The sequence below is a fragment of the Chroicocephalus ridibundus genome, chromosome 8 (assembly GCF_963924245.1).
Source record: "Chroicocephalus ridibundus chromosome 8, bChrRid1.1, whole genome shotgun sequence".
Lineage (NCBI taxonomy): Eukaryota > Metazoa > Chordata > Aves > Charadriiformes > Laridae > Chroicocephalus > Chroicocephalus ridibundus.
Genome location: NC_086291.1, coordinates 31955937 through 31974950, shown reverse-complemented (window position 1 = coordinate 31974950; position 19014 = coordinate 31955937). Strand labels below are relative to the sequence as shown.

The 19014-nt window shown below is 41.3% G+C and overlaps 1 protein-coding gene across 9 annotated transcripts in view; it reads left to right on the top strand.

The window, feature by feature from the left end:
* The window catches only part of DNM3 (dynamin 3), a 181477-nt gene that overhangs the window by 99903 nt on the left and 62560 nt on the right, over positions 1 to 19014 (top strand). For all 9 annotated transcript variants that reach the window (XR_010072176.1, XM_063343211.1, XM_063343210.1 and 6 more), the window contains one exon: positions 12356 to 12465. Coding sequence is in view for 8 of the 9 variants with exons in the window: in XM_063343211.1 (XP_063199281.1) it covers positions 12356 to 12465 (110 nt within the window). In the remaining variant the exon portion in view is untranslated. The remainder of the gene's footprint in view (positions 1 to 12355; positions 12466 to 19014) is intronic.

Here is a 19014-nt window from a genome sequence, read left to right as displayed (position 1 = left end):
TGATCTCCAGAGGTCCCTTCCAACCCCGATCATTCTGTGATTCTGTGATGACACTTGAGCAGTGGTGGTCACTTCTATTTGAGGATGTCTCTTCCCTTCCAGAGGTGCTTCTCTAAGCTTCCCCAAACTGTGGCACTTCCTGCTGGCCTGTGTCTGAGTTCACCATCTGCCATGGCATTTCAAGGGAGCATGTGGCCAAGGCAGCAGAACTTGTCCCTATGTTTCAGTTGTGTGTTGTTAAGGTATGTTGTAAGTTTGATGTACTTTTCCCGTAGGGTGGCCTAAGGGAACAGGACCTCTGTTTTCTGCATGCTGGTGCAAGTCAACAGCTGAGCAGCACGATCAACACTATGTGTCCAGTGTCCTTCATGGTACATGCATTCACATGTGAAAAACCAACATGCTGTTGTCTGGAAAAAGCGGGTGAATGGCACTTGAACATTTTCATTTAATACACAGCATCTGCAGATTGAAGACCACCATGTTTGCCAGCTCTCCTACACACACTTTCCTCCCCAGCAGGAGTCGGTAGTAGACTAACACTGCTTAGCACCTTGCTGTCACATTTTTAATGACAGTAGCTTGAAAGAATGCTTTGATGTTGCATCTTTTGCTGCTGTCCTCTAGCTCTTTTTTCGAAGGTGTAATAGTTTCATGATGTCATGGATGTTCTACTAACCTTTTCCTCCTTGTTTCCATGCCTGTCCTTGTCAGGTTCCTTTTTCTGAGTTCAGTTAATAAAGTCTACAGTCCCCACTCACATTCAAGTACCTACTGGGACAGATAATGTACATTGAGAAGCGACCTCTGTCTTCAGAGGGTTAAAACCCAAGACAGCTTAAGGCTAGTTTGAGGAACAACTTTGGCTATGAGCTTCCAGCAGTGTTTCAGTCTGGACCACAGCTTCATGGAAGCAGTCTTCCTGATTAATGCTTCAACCTACTGGCTATTACTTTCCAAGGGCAGAGGGCTGCAGGTTTGCCTGTACTTCACCATAATTATTTTAAGATATCTTTTATCAAAATATGAGGCACCTTTCAAAACCCACATCCCTTGATGGCATATGTCACTTAGTATTTGATGGTAATGTTCTTGATATAAAGTAGGAATAGTGCTTGATGATTATGGTATATTCAGTTTTCTTTGTTTATTTAATACAGGAACATCCCCAGGGCTACTTATTTTACAAAAAAACCCAGAAATGTTATTATGATAGAGTAATCAGGTGGTTTTCTCACTCTTTTGTTATAATTCAACAGTTTTTCTTTGATGAAATTAAGAAGGCAGCGTATATTTATACATATTATGCAGGGCAAGGAAGGAGATATCTTCAGACAGTTGTCTCAGAAGTTAATGTTTTCCATGATCCAAGTATCTTGGCTTGCTTAAAAAAAATTTTAAAAAAAGAAAGAAAGAAAAAAAAAAAGCTGAAATGTACCTTTCTAAAAAATGCTGCTATTAAAAAAAAAAAAAAAAAAAGAGGGGTGTTGGGGGAGAAGCCTTGACACCAGAAGCTCTGTCATAGCAGAGTTTCTCTCGGATGTCTGGAAAAAGTCTTATACTTCTGGGATGCTTTCCAAAATATTTTCGGTGACCATTGCCACAGGCGTGAACTTCTTAATGCATTTTGCAGTAATCTTCACCACAGTGAAATTGATTGCTGTCTGAAAGCTTTTAATGATAACAAGCAAGTAGGGCAGCAAAAATGCCATGAACTAATTTGCGTGTGTGTGTGTGTCTATTTTGTTGCATCTTCAGGACTCTTGCAGAGACAGATGTGTCGCCTCAGAAAAATCCTGCTTAATGTTTTTTACATAATTATGTAATTGCATATTTATCATCTTGATTTTAGTAAGAAGGATTATTCCCCCCCGCCCCCCACACGCATGCGCACACACAAAGGATCTAGTGTGTCTCCAGATACTTCGATTGGTACCCAAAGAAAAGTATCTGGTGGCTTCCTAAGTTGGAGCTTTTCTAGGATTCGTTTCATAGAAACTGAAATGCATTCAGAAAAGCTAGAAGCTAAGAAATGCCTTTCCAGCAGAAAACAAGGGTGGTGTATCTTCTTCATGTACCTACCAAGGAATTGCAGGAGGCTTATAAACAAGAGGCTCACTTTTTATGTGCCATTTAAGGGAGTCCAGGAAGCTGAACATAGAGTTAAACTTATTGGTTTATTTCAATGTTAATTTAGCATTCCTAATGCAAGAGGTTGTTAGAACTGAAGAGATTCATCTGCCCAGACATCACCTTCTCAAGACTGAAATCTGAGCTGTGCTTCTATTCAAAAAGAATAGGTTTTAGGAATTATGTTTTTTATTTAAAGAAAAAAAAATTCCACCACCAAAAAGTCTGTGTGTGTACGTATATATAAGAGTATTTGTATACACACACATATATATGTAATAAGCAAAATTGTAAACCGTGTGAATGGAAAGTTGTACCCATCTGAAAAGCCAAATCTCCCAAGAACTGGTATGTCATTGTCACTCTGTGTCCTCTGCCAGCACAGACGCGCTGCAACAAAGCCCTTCATCCTGCGCTATCGCTCCTACAAACCCATGTGATTGTTGGATGATCTGCAGTAGGTGAAGTGTGAAAACTAAAAACTTGAGTACCAGTAGAGAAAAACAAGCTGTCACAAGCAGGCTTCATTACAAGGGATAAAAAGGTCAAAGGATACTTCCCCCCCCCCCCCCACCTTCAGAGCAGCCACTAGACACATCCAGCAGAATTTTTCCAGACTGTCAACCGGTTCATCAGTCAGGGCTTTCTCTCAATGTTAAATGCCAGCACCACTTCAGTTCAGAGGAATTGCTGGCTTCTTTCCCAGACAAGATTTCCCAAATTCAAAATGACCTTTCAAGATCCTAACTAATAGGAGCTAAACAGAGATTTCCTCTTCATCAGGCCCTTTCTCAGATTGATCCTTTTACTGACAGCACATCCCCACAGCACAGAACAGTGAAAGACCCGCCCTTCCACCTGTGAAAATAAACACCTCTTTTGAAGAGAGGCAATCTTAAATCATGGTGAATTTGTTCTGTATTCCAGGAACTAGTACACTTCTATTTGATGCCCTGATTATGTAAAGGCACAGGGAATACCAGCGAAATAACTGGATTTTATTTTTATTTTTTTCAAAATCCAGCCATTCAGGGTCTGCACTTATACAATGGGATGCCTGCTTAGCCACTGCTCGTTATTGAGGGAAATGAGAGATGGATAATTGGAAAGCTGTTGATCTGGGTACCATAATGTGGGGACTGCTGTGCAGGCAGCTTGGTGCAGCAGGTTCGTTACCTCCCGCTTGAGGACAGCTTGGTCGCTCAGCGCAGCCATTCCTTGAGCATTCTGGTTGTTTCTTGTTGTGTGCTGTTACCCATCTTTCTCCTCCAGGCGAGGAGAAGAAGGAGCGATTCAGGGCTGCCCAGCTCTGAGCAGGCGGGCTGTGAGGTTCTACTCTGGTGTGTGCTGCATGAATGCAAACTGCAGCTTCAGCTCCCTGTGAAACCTCAATTAAAGTTGGATAGTTGTGCTGTAAGATTTGGCACTGGAACAGGTTGCCCAGAGAAGCTGTGGCTGCCCCATCCCTGGAGGTGTTCAAGGCCAGGCTGGATGGGGCTTTGAGCAGCCTGGTCTGGTGGGAGGTGTCCTTGCCCAGGGCAGGGGGTTGGAACTAGGTGATCTCTAAGGTCCCTTCCAACCTGAACCATTCTGTGATTCTATGAAAATAGTGATGTAGGGAGATCCTAATATTGGCCTCGTTCTGTGAAGTCTTGAAATGTAGCAGGATAGTAAACTCCTTTCAAGAAGGACACCAGTGATCATTTCTTGAAAGGATGAAGTGTTTCAAATATGGAGTTGTGAAATCTTGTGGCTCTGTTCCTAGTTTCTGCACAAGTATGTGCAGAAAGAAAGTGTAGAAACAAATATAATACCGGTCCTTATGAGAGAAAAACACTGTGGGAAATGAATAACACACTGTAAAATGGCTGGCAAGACCAAGGACTGATTTAACATTAGCATCCGATTTAATCCTATAGCTGAATGCAGAAGAAATACCAGAGATGTAACACACCTCCTTATCTTTTTTTAATAATAAGTTGTGAGAAAAGGTATGAAAAGATTGGGAAAAACAAGCAGATATGTAAAGAAAAGTTTAGTAAAGATTCCCTTAAAATCCTAAGTGCCAGGAGGGCTTTTAATTGCCTAGAAAAGATATTAAACACGCAAAATTTAAAAAGTTACTAGCTCAAACCTGAAATAGCTTGATTCTATCATCAGATCTTCCTGTTTGAGCTGTAATTTCAGGTTTGGCATTTTCAGCTTTGAATTGTATAAGGAACCCATTAATCCTCCACCATGGCAGAGGGTAAAATCTTGTAACGCTGAGGGAATAGAAGATTTGCTGTTTGTGCTCTGTGCCATGTGCTCCTTTCTTCTAATAGTCTGACTTATCACCCTACGTTGTTGTCACATTTTTGGGTTGAGATTTTCAATTTAGAGCTCGCTTTTTTTTTCCTCTAGCATTTTCCTAGAATTGTTCCTCTTATATGTTGCATACTGGTTCTTCTGTGTCGCTGTCAGTATTTAATTATATGTGCACACCTATATCACCTATATACACACCTGTCATACTGGATCATTCTTGTCACTGTAGATGCATGTAATTAAACTGCTCTCTAGGTAACGTACATCCATTGGGGTGCAGCGCCGCTACAGAGTTCTCCTGGCACACAGTGAGTGCAGAGCAGGAAGGGGAATGCTAGAGCATCCTGGAGGTGTAATGCACCAGCCTGCGGAGGAGTCGCAGGGAGTGAGATAATCAAACTATTTTTCGATTTCTGCCTAAAGTTTGTCTGAAAATTTCCACTTGAGCACGTAGGGAATCATTTGGCCTTATGAGAGTGCTTCTTGATGCCCATGCGGCTGGCTTTATTGACGAATCGGAATCTATGGTAGTGTAAATCTGGTTTCAGTAGTCAAAGAAAAGAAACTCTTGGAAAAGTGCTTGGCTTCAGTCCTTTATTATCAACAGCTAAAATCACATAGGAGTTAGTTGATGGTAGAAGACTGGAGGGAGAGGTGCATAGGTTGAAGAAATATGGTCTTGTCATCTGCAACTTCTTAAGTATGCTTTTGCTGTGCTTTTCATAAAAAGGTTAGGATGTTTATGTATGCATTGTTTTTCTGTTAAAGCAGCTCCTTCTTCATTTTATAGGCGGTTTAGAATTATGTTTTCTACAGCTGTACCCAGGAGCATGTTCAGGTCTGAATCCCACATTGCTGAGTTGCCTGTAGTAAAATAACTTGCCTTGTTTTTCTTCAAAAGTTTGCAGTAATATGGAAGTGTCTCGTGCTTCATTTTTCAGAGTGTGCATTAAAGCTGAGTGTGGTAAAGCAGAGACCATTGTGAAGATGCTGTGCGGCTTTCTAAACTGAGAGAGAAAAATAAACTGAAATAGAAACACAGTAAAATTCTCTCGGGTGTATTTAAAGTTAGAGTATGGTTAACTCTTGGATGTTGATTTAGATACTATAAAAGTTGCTATGAGGCATCTTAATAGTTTGCATTTTCATCAGATGCCTCAGAACAGGCTATTCTGCACTGGCAGTGACAGCAGCTTCTAGGTGTAAACAAGTCTGAGCCTTTCCTTTTCAGGAGCAAACGGGCATAGTTTCAGCCCACCACCAGCTTTTTCTTATGCTTCCTATTTTTTCTTCTCCTCCCTTTAATATAGATCATTCTGGCTCAGCGGGTTCACAAGCCACTGCCTCTTGTGTCTGTTCCTGTCTGTAAAATGGGGGTAGGGATCCAGCCATCTAAGAGAGTACAGTACTGTAGAGCATCTTCATTTTGGTATTATTTTCTGCCTCTGCTGCTTAACTGCTTTGCCAAGTAGCGGCTCGGCTTTGGTGTTCCACCTACGCATTTTAGAACCCTGATTGCAGGTTATCTTCATCTCGCTGCCATCTCTAGATGCTCACAAAAAAAAAAAATCTAGCACGATGCCTGCGAGTCAGTAAGTGTTAGTCCTGAATTACCGACATGGAAACAAATAGAGTGGTACAGTGCTGGTCCTGGCAATCTGTGTCGGGGGCAGAAATGTCAGCCTTATTGTCTGCTGTTCTTAAGCTTCAATTCAAAGCTGTCCGTCCTCAGTTTATGATTTTAAAGTGGTTCAGTATCACTCTCTACAACTCCCTGAAAAGAGGTTGTAGACAGGTGGGGGTCGGTCTCTTCTCCCAAGGAACAGGTGATAGGACAAGAGGAAACGGCCTCAAGTTGCGCCAGGGGAGGGTTAGACTGGATATTAGGAAAAATTTTTACACCGAAAGGGTTATTAAGCATTGGGACAGGCTGCCCAGGGAAGTGGTTGAGGCACCGTCCCTGGAGGTATTTAAAAGCTGGGCAGACACAGTGCTTAGAGACATGGTTTAGTGATGGGTTTTGTCAGAGTTAGGCTGATGGTTGGACTTGATGATCTGAAAGGTCCCAGCCAACCTGGGCGATTCTATGATTAATGCCTAATACTTGTTAATACTAATGACAGAGGCGTTTCATGGATACCCATATTTGCTATCAGTGCACAGTAATTACTTTTGAGACTCCTATTTTCAGTACAAATGATGCACGGAATGAATCCTGCTGTAAACCAGCCTTTGTTCCAACTTTTCCAGTGTGGCCTGCACTTCCAGTTGGGAGCTTGATTTCTTTGGACTTGTGGTCCCCACAGTCGGTATAGGCAGTGTTTAGTTGGTGTCATGAAGCCCCAGCTGGCAACTGGTGTCCTAAAAAGCATTCCAAAGGGGTGAGCAAACCAGCTCAATTCCCCATGATGTAACTGGAAGTGCGATTAGGGCAATGCTCAGGCTCAGACGCGTCTTTCAGTATTTGAGCATCATATATTTCAGTTGTCCTGCATGAATTTTGCTTCTGTTCCTCAGGATAGCAAAAGATGAGTAGAGTTTGTCCACTGTTGCGCAGTAGCCATCTCAAAGTGACAAATAAAAACAAGAATCATCTCTGATAACTGGAAGAAGATGAAGTAATTTAACAATCTCTTTTCTTTGAAGCAAAGGAAATCTGTTCCCCTTATAATCCTGTTAGCTGACATTGTGTACAAGGTTTCTAGGCGGCTGTTCTGACGGAGCCTACAAAGTTCCAAAAGCAGAGAATGATTTCTGCCCCTGGCTGAAAATGAAGTTCATTAGCTTGGAAGTGCTGGCTGAGACCTTGCCGGGGGGAAGGGGAGATGCTGTTGTATTTTTTGCATCCCTTGTTCCATTTTGGAATTCAGCGGTATTTATTTTTAGTACATTTAAACACTGCAGAAGGAAGGGGCAGTTGTAATATGGCATATTTACATCATGCTGTCAGTTCCTGGCAGCTTACTCGCCTGTCAGAGAACAGAACTAGTCCATTAAGGATGTGAGCGCTACTTATGCCCACGAGTGGTGAAACATCGTCTCAAGGGTGGGAAGGCCTCCCCAGGCTAGCAGGTTGGTTTGTTTTTCTAAGGTGCACTACGGGGATTTTTTTTTCATAGCACAGAGACGGGAATGGGCCGTGCTCCCTCCTGCTTTTTCCTTCTCCTGTACTCCATACAGAAAAACGAGAGGCAAAGTCTGTACATGAGATCAGCATGTGCTGGTTTTTCCCCCTCATGTCACGCTTAAGTTCTCTGCCCCATTATAAAAATAAAAATCTATAAATAAAAAAGAACAAATGCTGAGGGGGACAAACTGGACCCACAGTTATGTGCATGTTGTCACTCGTAGAAGTGTGCCTAGCCCCATTCCTCCCAGGCTTCATACATTCCCTGTTTCTTAGGCTGTCAGCCTCTCAGGGTGGGAAACATGCACAGATAGTCCCGGCTGGAGCTTTTTTTGCCCAGCCATATGTCAAGGTCTGTTCGGATCTCTCAAATTTACAGGACGACATACTCTGTGATTTAAATTTTATTTCATGAGCTCATTAAGAAATATAATAAACAAACACAACAAGCAAGGGCTCAATCCCCTTTTGCCCAGACTAGTCTATCACGTTAATTCATTTATTCACCATTCAAGTCATAAGATTTCACTGACTCACAGACTGGCCGGGGTTGGAAGGGACTTCTGGAGATCATCTAGTCCAACCCCCTGCCAGAGCAGGGTCACCCAGAGCAGGTGGCACAGGAACGCGTCCAGGCGGGTTTGGAACGTCTCCAGAGACGGAGACTCCACCACCCCTCTGGGCAGCCTGTGCCAGGGCTCTGCCACCCTCAAAGGAAAGAAGTTCCTCCTCATGTTGAGATGGAACTTCCTATGGTCAAGTTTGTGCCCGTTACCCCTTGTCCTGTCCCTGGGCACCACTGAGAAGAGCCTGGCCCCATCCTCCTGACACCCACCCTTTCAGTATTTATAAGCATTGATAAGATCCCCCCTCAGTTGTCTTTTTTCCAGACTGAAAAGACCCAAATCCCTCAGCCTTTCCTCATGGGAGAGATGTTCCAGTCCCCTCATCATCTTGGTGGCCCTTTGCTGTCCCCTCTCCAGCAGTTCCCTGTTCTTCTCGAACCGGGGAGCCCAGAACTTGGACACAATACTCTGTAACTTACAACCTGTAACTCTTAATATTGTGCACCTATGAGCAAAAGAAAAGAACGTAAGGTGCCTAGCTGAGGGTGAGCACGCCCATACTTCCTCCTCCCTCACAGTGTAGGGTCCCCTGTATCACACCGGGCAGCACAAAAGCCTCAGCGGTCCAGCTGATGTTGGATCAGCTTCAAAAGCTTTTTGGGTAAGCTGATGTTTTATACCTTCCAGCTTGGAGGTTTGGTCTTTACCATTTCCGTAAATCAGCAGATTCTGACGAGGCTGCCAGACAACAAGTAATGCTTGCCAGAGACAGCGTTCTGCAGGTGGTAACAGCTGGATGGTGGCCCTTCAGCTCTTCCTGACACCTGTCCTGCCCAGGTGCTGCTCGCTGACCGAATGGCGCTGCTCCCACCGCATGGTGGACCTTAAGATGAGCTGGGTCAGCCGAAGTCTAAGCAGGAGTTGAGAAAACGGTAACATCATAACATAATAGTAATTGATCTGAGGCTGAAATGATGTTGGGCTCACAGAATGGTTCGGGTTGGAAGGGACAGTAAAGGTCACCTAGTTCCAACCCCCCTGCCGTGGGCAGGGACACCTCCCACGAGACCAGGCTCGTCTGCTGGTGAATTAGATCGTGCTCCATTTATACATATTTTTCCTTCTTTGCTTGGGGAAAGAAAAAAAGAAGTTGCTATGGGTTTTGCTGCCACGCTTGGATGTTGCAGTAATACCTTTCTCCTGGAATTAAGCAGTATTTAGGTCTGATCTCCCATGTGTGACATGCCATCTGTGTTCGCTTCAAGCATAGGCACCCTCTGATTTCCCTTTCTTGGAAACTGCTCCATCTCAGCATGTGGGTAGGAGGCCACGTAAATAAATACCAACCACTTCTTAGCCTTCAGTAGGCATTTCCTTTTTCCTGGTGGCTGCAGAAGAAACACTTTCTCACAGTTTGGCATCAAACATCTATCAATCTTTCCCGCTCGTGGAATTTTTGTTTAGACAATCAGATTCTTTGTGTCGTTTTTTTCATCGGTTTCTATTTTTACTCATCTGTTGGTTGCTTGGTTTGTCAGTAAACAGCGTCTGTCAGAACAAACCTTTCATCAGAAACTTCTTAAATTCCTGGTAATTGAATAGTAAATCATTATAAGCATTTTCTTTAATAGTGAAAGATAAGTTTTAAACAATAAAAATTAAGGTAATCTAGTTTTTTTTCTGAGTTATGAGGAAATAAATAACATTGATATTTCTGCCCAAAGATTTTTTTTTTTAATGTATAACCTGGCCTAAATATTTGAAATAGAAAACAAAGTATCTTATATTACTACGCAGTCCAGCTTTCGACTGAAAAAAATTATTCGCTTTTAATACAAAGTTTAATATGAGATCTCCTGAAATTATAGTCTAGGATTTTTTTCAAGTGTGTGTCACTTTGTCATGGCAGCAACGCTAACGCACTCTTACCTTTTAAATGCTACCAGAACTATATAGGACATAAGTTTATGATATCAAAACAGATCATATCAATAAAAATAAGTGTTAGAGGACAGTGTGCTTCTAATGTTTATACATAAATATCTGATGTACACATTCTTTATTTAGTTTCGTTTGCTATTATGTATTTATTTATTTTTTTTTACTGGTAAATTATGAATTTACTTTGCTTATTTTTATTTATCGCAGTGGTAATATTTACTGAATGGATGACAGCATATTCTCCCTTCAGGGAGAGCCCCAAAGGTTCAGAGACTATATATTCCCCGGAAACAGAATATAGATAGAAACTGTGATAATTAGCTATAGACTAGCACAAAGCTAAAGTCCTTCATTGGAATTGTTAGCCAAGAGAGTGAAGAATAGACATACGTATGATCTTTGGTGGGTAATAATTTCTAGGATGGCTAAGCTAGAGGCAGTTTGAAAATCCATCAGATACTTTTTATTTAATACTCCCACCCTGGATTTGATAACTTTTATATTCAACAAAACAAGACAGTAGAAACCATGCTTTTCCAGAAGGGCCTTTGAAATATGCTTTCTCCTCTAGTGAGAGCTGTTATGAAGCTGTCTAGGAAAGTGAGCCGTTGTTGGACGCATCACTGTATTTTTATAGTTTCACTCTTCGGTCTGTTCTCATCCAGTTCAGTTTTGCAATCGGCTGAAGCTTAGCCAACTGGAATTGCATCTGCCCTCGCAGTACACCCAGCTCAGTCTGTCTAGGGCTTCTTCCAGTTCTGTGCAGTGGAAGTTACTTTTGTGTTTTTCTTCTGGGAGAAATCTGTATTGAGAACAATGATTCCTAGTTTGGTTTGTCCCTTTTCCCCTGTTTTATGGCATACAATAAACTATTATCACATGCATATTTCTTACTTGAGCCAACCGTGGTAAGTGATGTCCCAGTTCCCAGTTCTCCAGAGATGGGTGGTAGACTTTACAGCTGGTTCTGATGATGGCTGGACAGACAATAGTCAGTCTTGCTTCATGCTGGCAGATAAGGGACTGTGAAGGAATCCTAAGTTTTCCAACTTCGGTGATTTATTGAACTTCCGTAGAGTCATTGGGTAGCCAAATTCACGAGAACCCCATTTGGTAACCGCTGCACAAATTCCAGGGCATAAATCCTCTCCCCACTCCGTTGCTGACATGATAATGGCACCAGCCTTATAGAATCATAGAACTACTTGGGTTGGAAGGGACCTTTCAGATCATCTAGTCCAGCCACGTATCGTTATCAGTACCTTAATGGCCTGTGAAAGCTGTTAAGCTCTGTACTGTGTCAGTGCCCTTGTCAGCAATTTTAATGTGATGCGCAAAACCAGAATGAGGGTGTGAGCATGCCAGTGTTGCCCCTCTTGTCTTTGGTTCGCTTCTACATAGTATCAGGTGTATTTGCAGAACAAAATGGCGAGTTTTGCCCTCATTTATCCATCGGTACGAGGACTTCAAGGAGGTTTAACACAATGGGAACAGCTAATAATCCTAGGGCTTTTTTTTCCCCCTGACATCATAACGTAGCTTGAGAGTGTTACTAGTCCTTAATTTGGAGTGACAAGAAGCAAATGAAATGATAGTGATTGTGCTGCAAATGAGAATGTGCTGTAACGAGAGTTGTGACGAAAATGCAGAAAGAGTTGGCTGCAGCAAGAGTGAATATATCATTCCCACTGTTTGGAGAACAAGCCGGAGAGATGAGAGTCTGGTTTTGTTTGTGTATGGTGTATGGCAATTATATGATTTGACATGATCTGATTGACAACGGTACGATTTTGATTGGTTTGTGTTATTTTTGCATTTTCCACTAGAGGAATGAAAATTTATTCCTGGGGTCATCAAGTGCCACCCCTAAATAATTAATAGTAGTAATTCTAGATAGAGCTTAATTTTATGTCACAGGCGACTCCAGTTGCTACGCAGACATGGTGAAGAGTTCTGTATTGATTAGATACTTTTGTTTTAGTTATGTCTGACCCTTTTCTTTTTAGAATTCAGAGGAATGAAGAATAACAAATGTATATGCTTATGTGTTTGAGACGGAATTTTTGTATGGAAATGTTTTAAAAGGGTCAGGAGAACCAGAACTAGAACTGAGGTTTCATTTCTGTTGCAGGTATGCCGATGAAAGATAAGCAGACATTTCAATTTCGGATATTCTCTTACAATCATAAATGTACTGAAGGCATCACCACCTAAACAGAGCTTGCTGAGATCAGGCTTCTTTGAGCCTTCTCACTTAAGGTTGTTTTCATCTGTTTTTTTCTAGGAAAAAGAGAAGAAGTATATGCTTCCTTTGGACAACTTGAAAGTGCGAGATGTTGAAAAGAGCTTCATGTCAAGCAAACATATCTTTGCATTGTTTAACACAGAGCAGAGGTAAGAAAATGTGCTATTAATGTGCTATTCTGCAGATGCTTCTATTAAACTGCATCTAGCTGAACAATTTAATAACTGGGAGTGCAGTTCTGGTATTTCCACTACGTTCAGTGAACAAAGACCTTGATGCCTTTGATTTATCTGCTGCTTTGCTGTTGCATAACCCTGGGATGAAAGGTTAGCGTCCTCCTAGCCACTCACTGGGTGAAACAGCTCCGTGATTAGTCATCTAGTTCTTCTCTATGGCTGAATAATCATCTCCTGATCCTATTTTTGTTTTGTTTGGCAATCACCTAAGCTTACCAAAACATTCATGACTTCTGTACCTTGTGACCAGATTCAACTGGTGTAAATCACAAAAGCGTCATAGCTTTTCACTTTCTCCAGTGGAAAATCTTGCCCGTCTGTGATCTTGGGAGTCATTCTGTTGTTTGTTTGGGTTTAAATACTGCTGAATGGAGAACAAATGAGATTCGTCTGCCTCCCTAATTAATTAGAATCTTTGCTTTGTAGTGTTTGCCTCATATTTCTCCTTTCAGACTCCATCCTCTGATTTAAGTTGTGCGGGTACTCTATGGAAGCCTATTCCTGATGCATAATCAATTCAGATTACTGTGCGTAAATAAGTCAAGGAAACATGACAACACTTAAAGACATATAAGCGACCTGTAAATCTTTAAATTTTTTTTATTTTTACTGGAGAGTAGAGTTGCGTTTGCAGCAGTCGCAGTGTAATTGCTTTTCAGCAGATAAGGTGCAATTTCTGTTAGTTCTTTTTCAGGAAAATAAGTAAAATGAATTGTAGTGGTAGCATAGATAGATGCCCTTGTTTTCCCTCTTCTCTTCTGCTACGTCCTTTCACACCCGCTCCCCCCTTGCATCGCCAAAGTTTGGCAATACATTCAGATGTTGTTCAAGATGCTGAGGGCTGGATGTGGCTCCCTGCGGACCCAGCTGTTGTTACTCCTGAACTGGCCAGAAATAGTCCTTCCAGAAGCAAGGGATGCCCCTCCCTCCTGCAAAGCACAAGCGAAGCACAGGATTTCTGGGCTGTCAAGTTTCTGCTGGCCCCAGAAACATGAGGACGCAATGTGAGTCTCGCTCTGAACTACCCCGTGAAGGCTTTGCCTACATCTGCTGACATCTCAGCTAGGCTACATGTGGACATTGTCTGCCAGGAGATGCCCTTTGAAAGTATGTCGCACACATACTTGCTGGGAATAAGATTTCAAACACATGACCACTTGCATTTCTGGAGCACAGGAAAAAAAAAAGCTTTGAAAAACTTGTCATGTTTTAAAAACATAAGTGATCTTCAGATGCTGGAAATTAACGTAATTCTGATTATTCTGCACTAGATGTGTGCGTACATTGCACGTACATCAGTCAAGAAAGATAGCTTTGTCCTGGTGGCTTGATATCAGCTGTACATATTAAGTTCCTTCCATGAAAAATCTGTTAATTTTAGCTCATTGTTTCTCCCTTGTTTTGGCTAAAGGCTTTGAGTATTTTCATCATCTTAATCGAGGAACTGCTGTGAAAATCCAAGAGAAGCATGCCTTTCCATTGGCAAGTTGGGGGATTTATTTGGGCGTTATAAAACTGCACATTCACATTTTCACTGAATTACACACTCTGGACAGTGAGGATTTCAAAATCGGATGTCTAAAATGTTTGCCATGTCTGTAATAACCCTGCCCATCTGGGCTGTGAGTAGGCCCTCTAAGAGCAAGCTGCTCTAAAAACATCCTTAGATCTCTATGGGTATGTTAAGACATGACAGCACAGTGTTAAGACGACAAAATAACTTTGCCTTGGGAGAGGCTGTTTACAAAGACAGTCTTCCAGCTTAAAAGGAGGCAGAACTTGCTCCTGAAGAAATACTTACTGAATTCTAATTACAACGCCGATTCCTCTTACTACAAACCAGCTGATTTTTGATATTTCTAAAAGTCTGCCTGCTGGAACAAATTGGTCAAAACAAGTTTGGTGTCACTTTCCGCTGTCTCCTAAATTCATAGATTGTGTCAGCAGAAGCAGGGATGTTGGGGCTCGGGTAAAGTGATCCGGCCCTCAACTTGGGACATTTTTCCCTGTCACAGATCCTTCAGGAAACTGAAACAGGGAATCGCTAAAGATCTGTTGAAATTAGGAATCTCGACGTTATTTTACTTTATGCTAATGTGTTGATTTCTGGTTTCTGAATGCGTGCGCGAATATGGCTTGCTTTTCAAAACTCATGTGAAAATGAAACTTAGTTTCTGGCTGGTTGTTGTTTGGGGGGGGATTTTTCAGTGTTTTTGTTTTTTTGGCGGGGATTTTTTTTTTTTTTTAAATTAAAAAAAGCCCTAGCAATTGAGAAAGAAATCAGCTTTCTGTTTCTGAGTTTGCCCGCATGAGGGTTCTGGTTATAGAACCATTTGGCTGTTTAAGATGTAGATCATTAAAGAACAAAGGCAAAATCATCTGTTCCAGCTTCTATGATAGCATGGAGATTATTCTGGATCTCTTTTTTTCCCCATAATCTGCAGCATTTTTTTTTCATTGACCATGCAAACTTTCTTAATGTTCAATCAAAGTATTTTAATTTTCAAGCAAAATCGCTTTAGGAGAAGAATTTTAATAAGCCTGTTCTCGTTTTCATTCCCAGCCCCTCACTGCATAGGTATTTGCTGCAGCCATATGTTTCTGATACTGTACATTTCAATAGTTTCCTGGATTATGCACTGCATTTTTTCCATTTATGAAAACCTTTCCAGTTCTGAAATATAGTTACCAGGAAAATGCTCATTTCGCTGCATAGAAGGAAAAACCATCTTGAGTTAGCTGAGGCTTGGGGATAGATGCAGAAGGAAACTAACAGTATCTGTCATTTTGATTTACTGCAGAAGTCAACAGTTCCCTGACAGGAATCAAATGTGACTTGGTAATGTATAGTAAATGGAGACTGTGACGATTGATTTCACAGTGAAGATAAATTCTCATGAAATGAACATAACTGCATGCCTATGAAAAGGCTGCATTGTGAAATAATTCAATTAAAATTTGCAAAAAAAAAAAAAGGGACAAATCTTGGTGTGAAATAGCTATAGCGTTGCTTGAAGAATGTGGGTTGAGTTTTGTTTTTCAGTAAAGTAAATAATTTATTTAGTTTTTGAGTGGGACAATCTACTTAATTTATAGACGTCATGGAAGACCTTTGGAGTTGGACTCCTCTAGTTTACTCAACTTAGCAGCACTATGTATTAAAGCAACGTATATGTTAGAGGGAGTGCCCTTTGACTCCTGGATCATTTTTGGCCGTGTCCATCTACATGAGTCTGCCTTTTAAGCAACTGAAGTTGAGCTGTAGGGTTAAGCAGTATGAGTCTAAACCCAAAGCTGTCAAGAAAATGAGCGCTATTTAGTGTTGACCATCTTTTTCTCCTTCACGGTAAACTGCTGCCAAGTCTTTTAGCCTGGAAAAGAGATCAAATATGTTAAAAAATATTTGAAAATACTTGTACTGTAGGAAAAAACGTAATGTTTGCAGTACAGCTGTAGAACATAATGTGAAGATGTGTAGATGTAGCTGCCGATTGGCTTTCTTAAGCAGAGCTAAGAATGGAGGAGAGAGGCTTTTGTCAGCGCCTGTGCTTACAGACAGTAGATTAACCTGTGATGTCTTCATCGACGGATGTGTGAGACTCCTGTGCAGAGTTCAAGAACGAACAAAACAAATCCTGCCCATGCCACAAAGTTTACTTTCTTTCTAGGATTTCATTGCAAACACTTTGCCTATTGCACACCTATTTCCTGTAACAATTTTTTGCTGGTTGGTGCTTTTTTCTTTTAGCTAAGTACTGTAGTCTAGGACAAGAACCTGTAGTCTTGAATGTGCCTCCCTTTAGGATCTATGCAATGGTCCCATCTCTCCCTAATTAAGAAGGGCAAGCCGTCATTATTTCTCATGATCTTGCCCAGTTAACTACAGGATCCACAGGGCACTTTTACTAGATTCTGTGTTGTTCTAAAGTTGTCCTTTGCAGTAGAGTAGTTGCATTTTTTCCTGGTTGTATTGGTCAATAAATTGTATTACTGTGTTACAGCTCCATCTTAATGCTACTTCTCATCATTCCTCCTTTATTTAAAAGAGTGAAAACTCTCTTCTTTTGCTACAAGCAGAGAAAAAGCTTCCTTTCCACCTCTTCTCCAAGTCTGGAGAGATGAATACATTCTCTTCCATGGGAGAAGAGACTCTACTAGGTAAAGATTTTTGGGGTTATACAATGGTAGTAGGCTGAAGTGTTTGTCAAGTTGGTGAATTTTCAGGCCTTTCCTACCAATGCTGACTGGGAGTAGCAACCGTACGTACCATCCCTGCATGGAGCTGCCCGTCTGGGGCAGGCTCATTGGAGAAACAGATCCTTCATCTGAGAAACAGATGAACGTCAAGAGGAGAGTGATCAAAAGCAAGTTTTGAGGGCACACAATAGGACTGGAAATAGAACTGCCAGATGATAAATTTTAGCTACTGACTCCTGAGTACACTCTTGACTGTCAGGAATCATATTGCACAAGAAAACTGTTGTCTGGTAGACCCAGGAAAGTATGCCATGTTTATGGAGTGAAAGGTATGACGGTATTTATTTTGGGTGCATGTTGTTGTTTGAGTGTTGCTCTAGAAGGGGATGGAGCACAAGTCTTCTCTGGGACTCAAATGTACTAGAGCTTTAAGTACTGAATTTCTTCTTATGGACAGCAACTGGTTAACTGCTATCCATATATAAGGAAAATTGGGCGAGAGCCAAAATAAAGGGAACTAGTGAAAGGAGACCGGGTCAGAGGAGGTGTTGGATGGAAGCCAGGCTAGAGGAGAAAGCCTAAGATGAGATGTGTATGTTTAGTTACTGTTTTTGAATTACTCAGAAAGTTAAGCCCCAGGAAGAACTGGACTGTAGGCTATTCAGAGCCCTCTCTGTTAGAAATGGAAGAATGAGAATCTATTTAATTAAAAACCCCCACAGATTTAATCTAGAAAAGAAGCTGCTAACATTTGTAAACAAACTTCTAAGATTGCTCATGAGTACAATATTTAAAAGTAGGAAAAATATACAAACTGAAGAAATAACTAGCCTTTATCCCTCAAGTCCATTCCATTTAAAAAAAAAATTTAAAAATTGGGGTTTTTTTCCTGGAATTTTCCTTTTTGTCATTATTGACAAGATTTCTTTGTATGATAAGTAAAACATAGTATGGTAGATAGGCGGTGTAGGTATTGAGATTTAAAACTGGTATTGCAGACCCAAAACGGGTTCTCGGGGGAAGGAACAGTGGTGCCAAACCCATACCTTAAATATAATCATTACACTGTACTTCAGGAAAATTCCCTAAGTGATTGTGTGGGATCTGAAACATTGGTGACACCTACCAGAGACACGTGCGTTGTAAGCATGGGCTTAAGTCATGGCTGGTAAACTTGACTTGTCCTGCAGGACAGCTTAACCTCGCTTGCTCACTGAGACCCTACTTTGGGTCCCGCTACCCCATCCAGAGAAGCAGAGGACCAGAGCAGGAGACACGGTCCCTCCGTGCGTGATGAGGCTCTGACAGCTGTGAGCAGCTTTTGCATCTGTGTGGCCCCAAGGCAGGTTCCAAAACAGGCTTCTATCCCTCACCACAAAAATGATCAAACCTTCTTCTCCTGGGAGTTATGGAATGTTTTAGTGCCAGTTACTGTTACCAGTGCCGATTTTGGCCTATGTGATGTTAGTTTTGGCTGCCATTCTGTTTTGAAATACATACAGAACTCCAGATACTTCATTGTCCAGGTTTGGCTATATACTGATCAGCATATCTTCTCTTCATTTTCACCTCAAAACTGTGTTTGTGTATGTGAACTTGAAGAGATCCCTCTAGTTCTGGGAGACCGCTTCCGTAAGTTAGGTGGTAAAATCCCTAAGTGCAGTTATTTCATGACATTGTTTCCGACATTGTTTCCAACATTGACTCTTCGGCTTTTCTGGATATTAAGAAAAAATCTTCAGAGACATGTGTAGTTAATTTTAATTAACATTCACATTGGACTGATCTGAAATGGCACGCCTTGATAGAAAATGTTAGTCATTGCTGTTAACTCAGAGCAGATGGTCAGTTTTGTTTCTTTAAAATATACGATTTGCAGAGCTTCTGGTAGAGCTTTCTTGTATGGAAAATAGTGCCTACATGCAAACCGGCCATTGTGGAATTCCAAGTGTCTAAAGTGGTAAACTAAGACTAAGGTTGAATAAGCAGAGTGTATACAGTGGAGTTGCAGGTTGAATAAGTGGAGAACATACAGTGGAGTTTCATCCAAGATCACCTTTCTCGATCGTGCATGTATATTTGGAGTATCTGGATTCTGTTATTTTCTCCCTTTTTTCATCTTAGGTGATTATTTATGAAACTCATATTCTGTAGGATTTCAGTTTCAATCAAATTAGAAATACCTAAGAATTGAATCTTTTGTGTTTTCATGAAATAAAATTGGGCTGATTTGCGTTTGGTTCTAGATTTTTAATGTTCATTTTA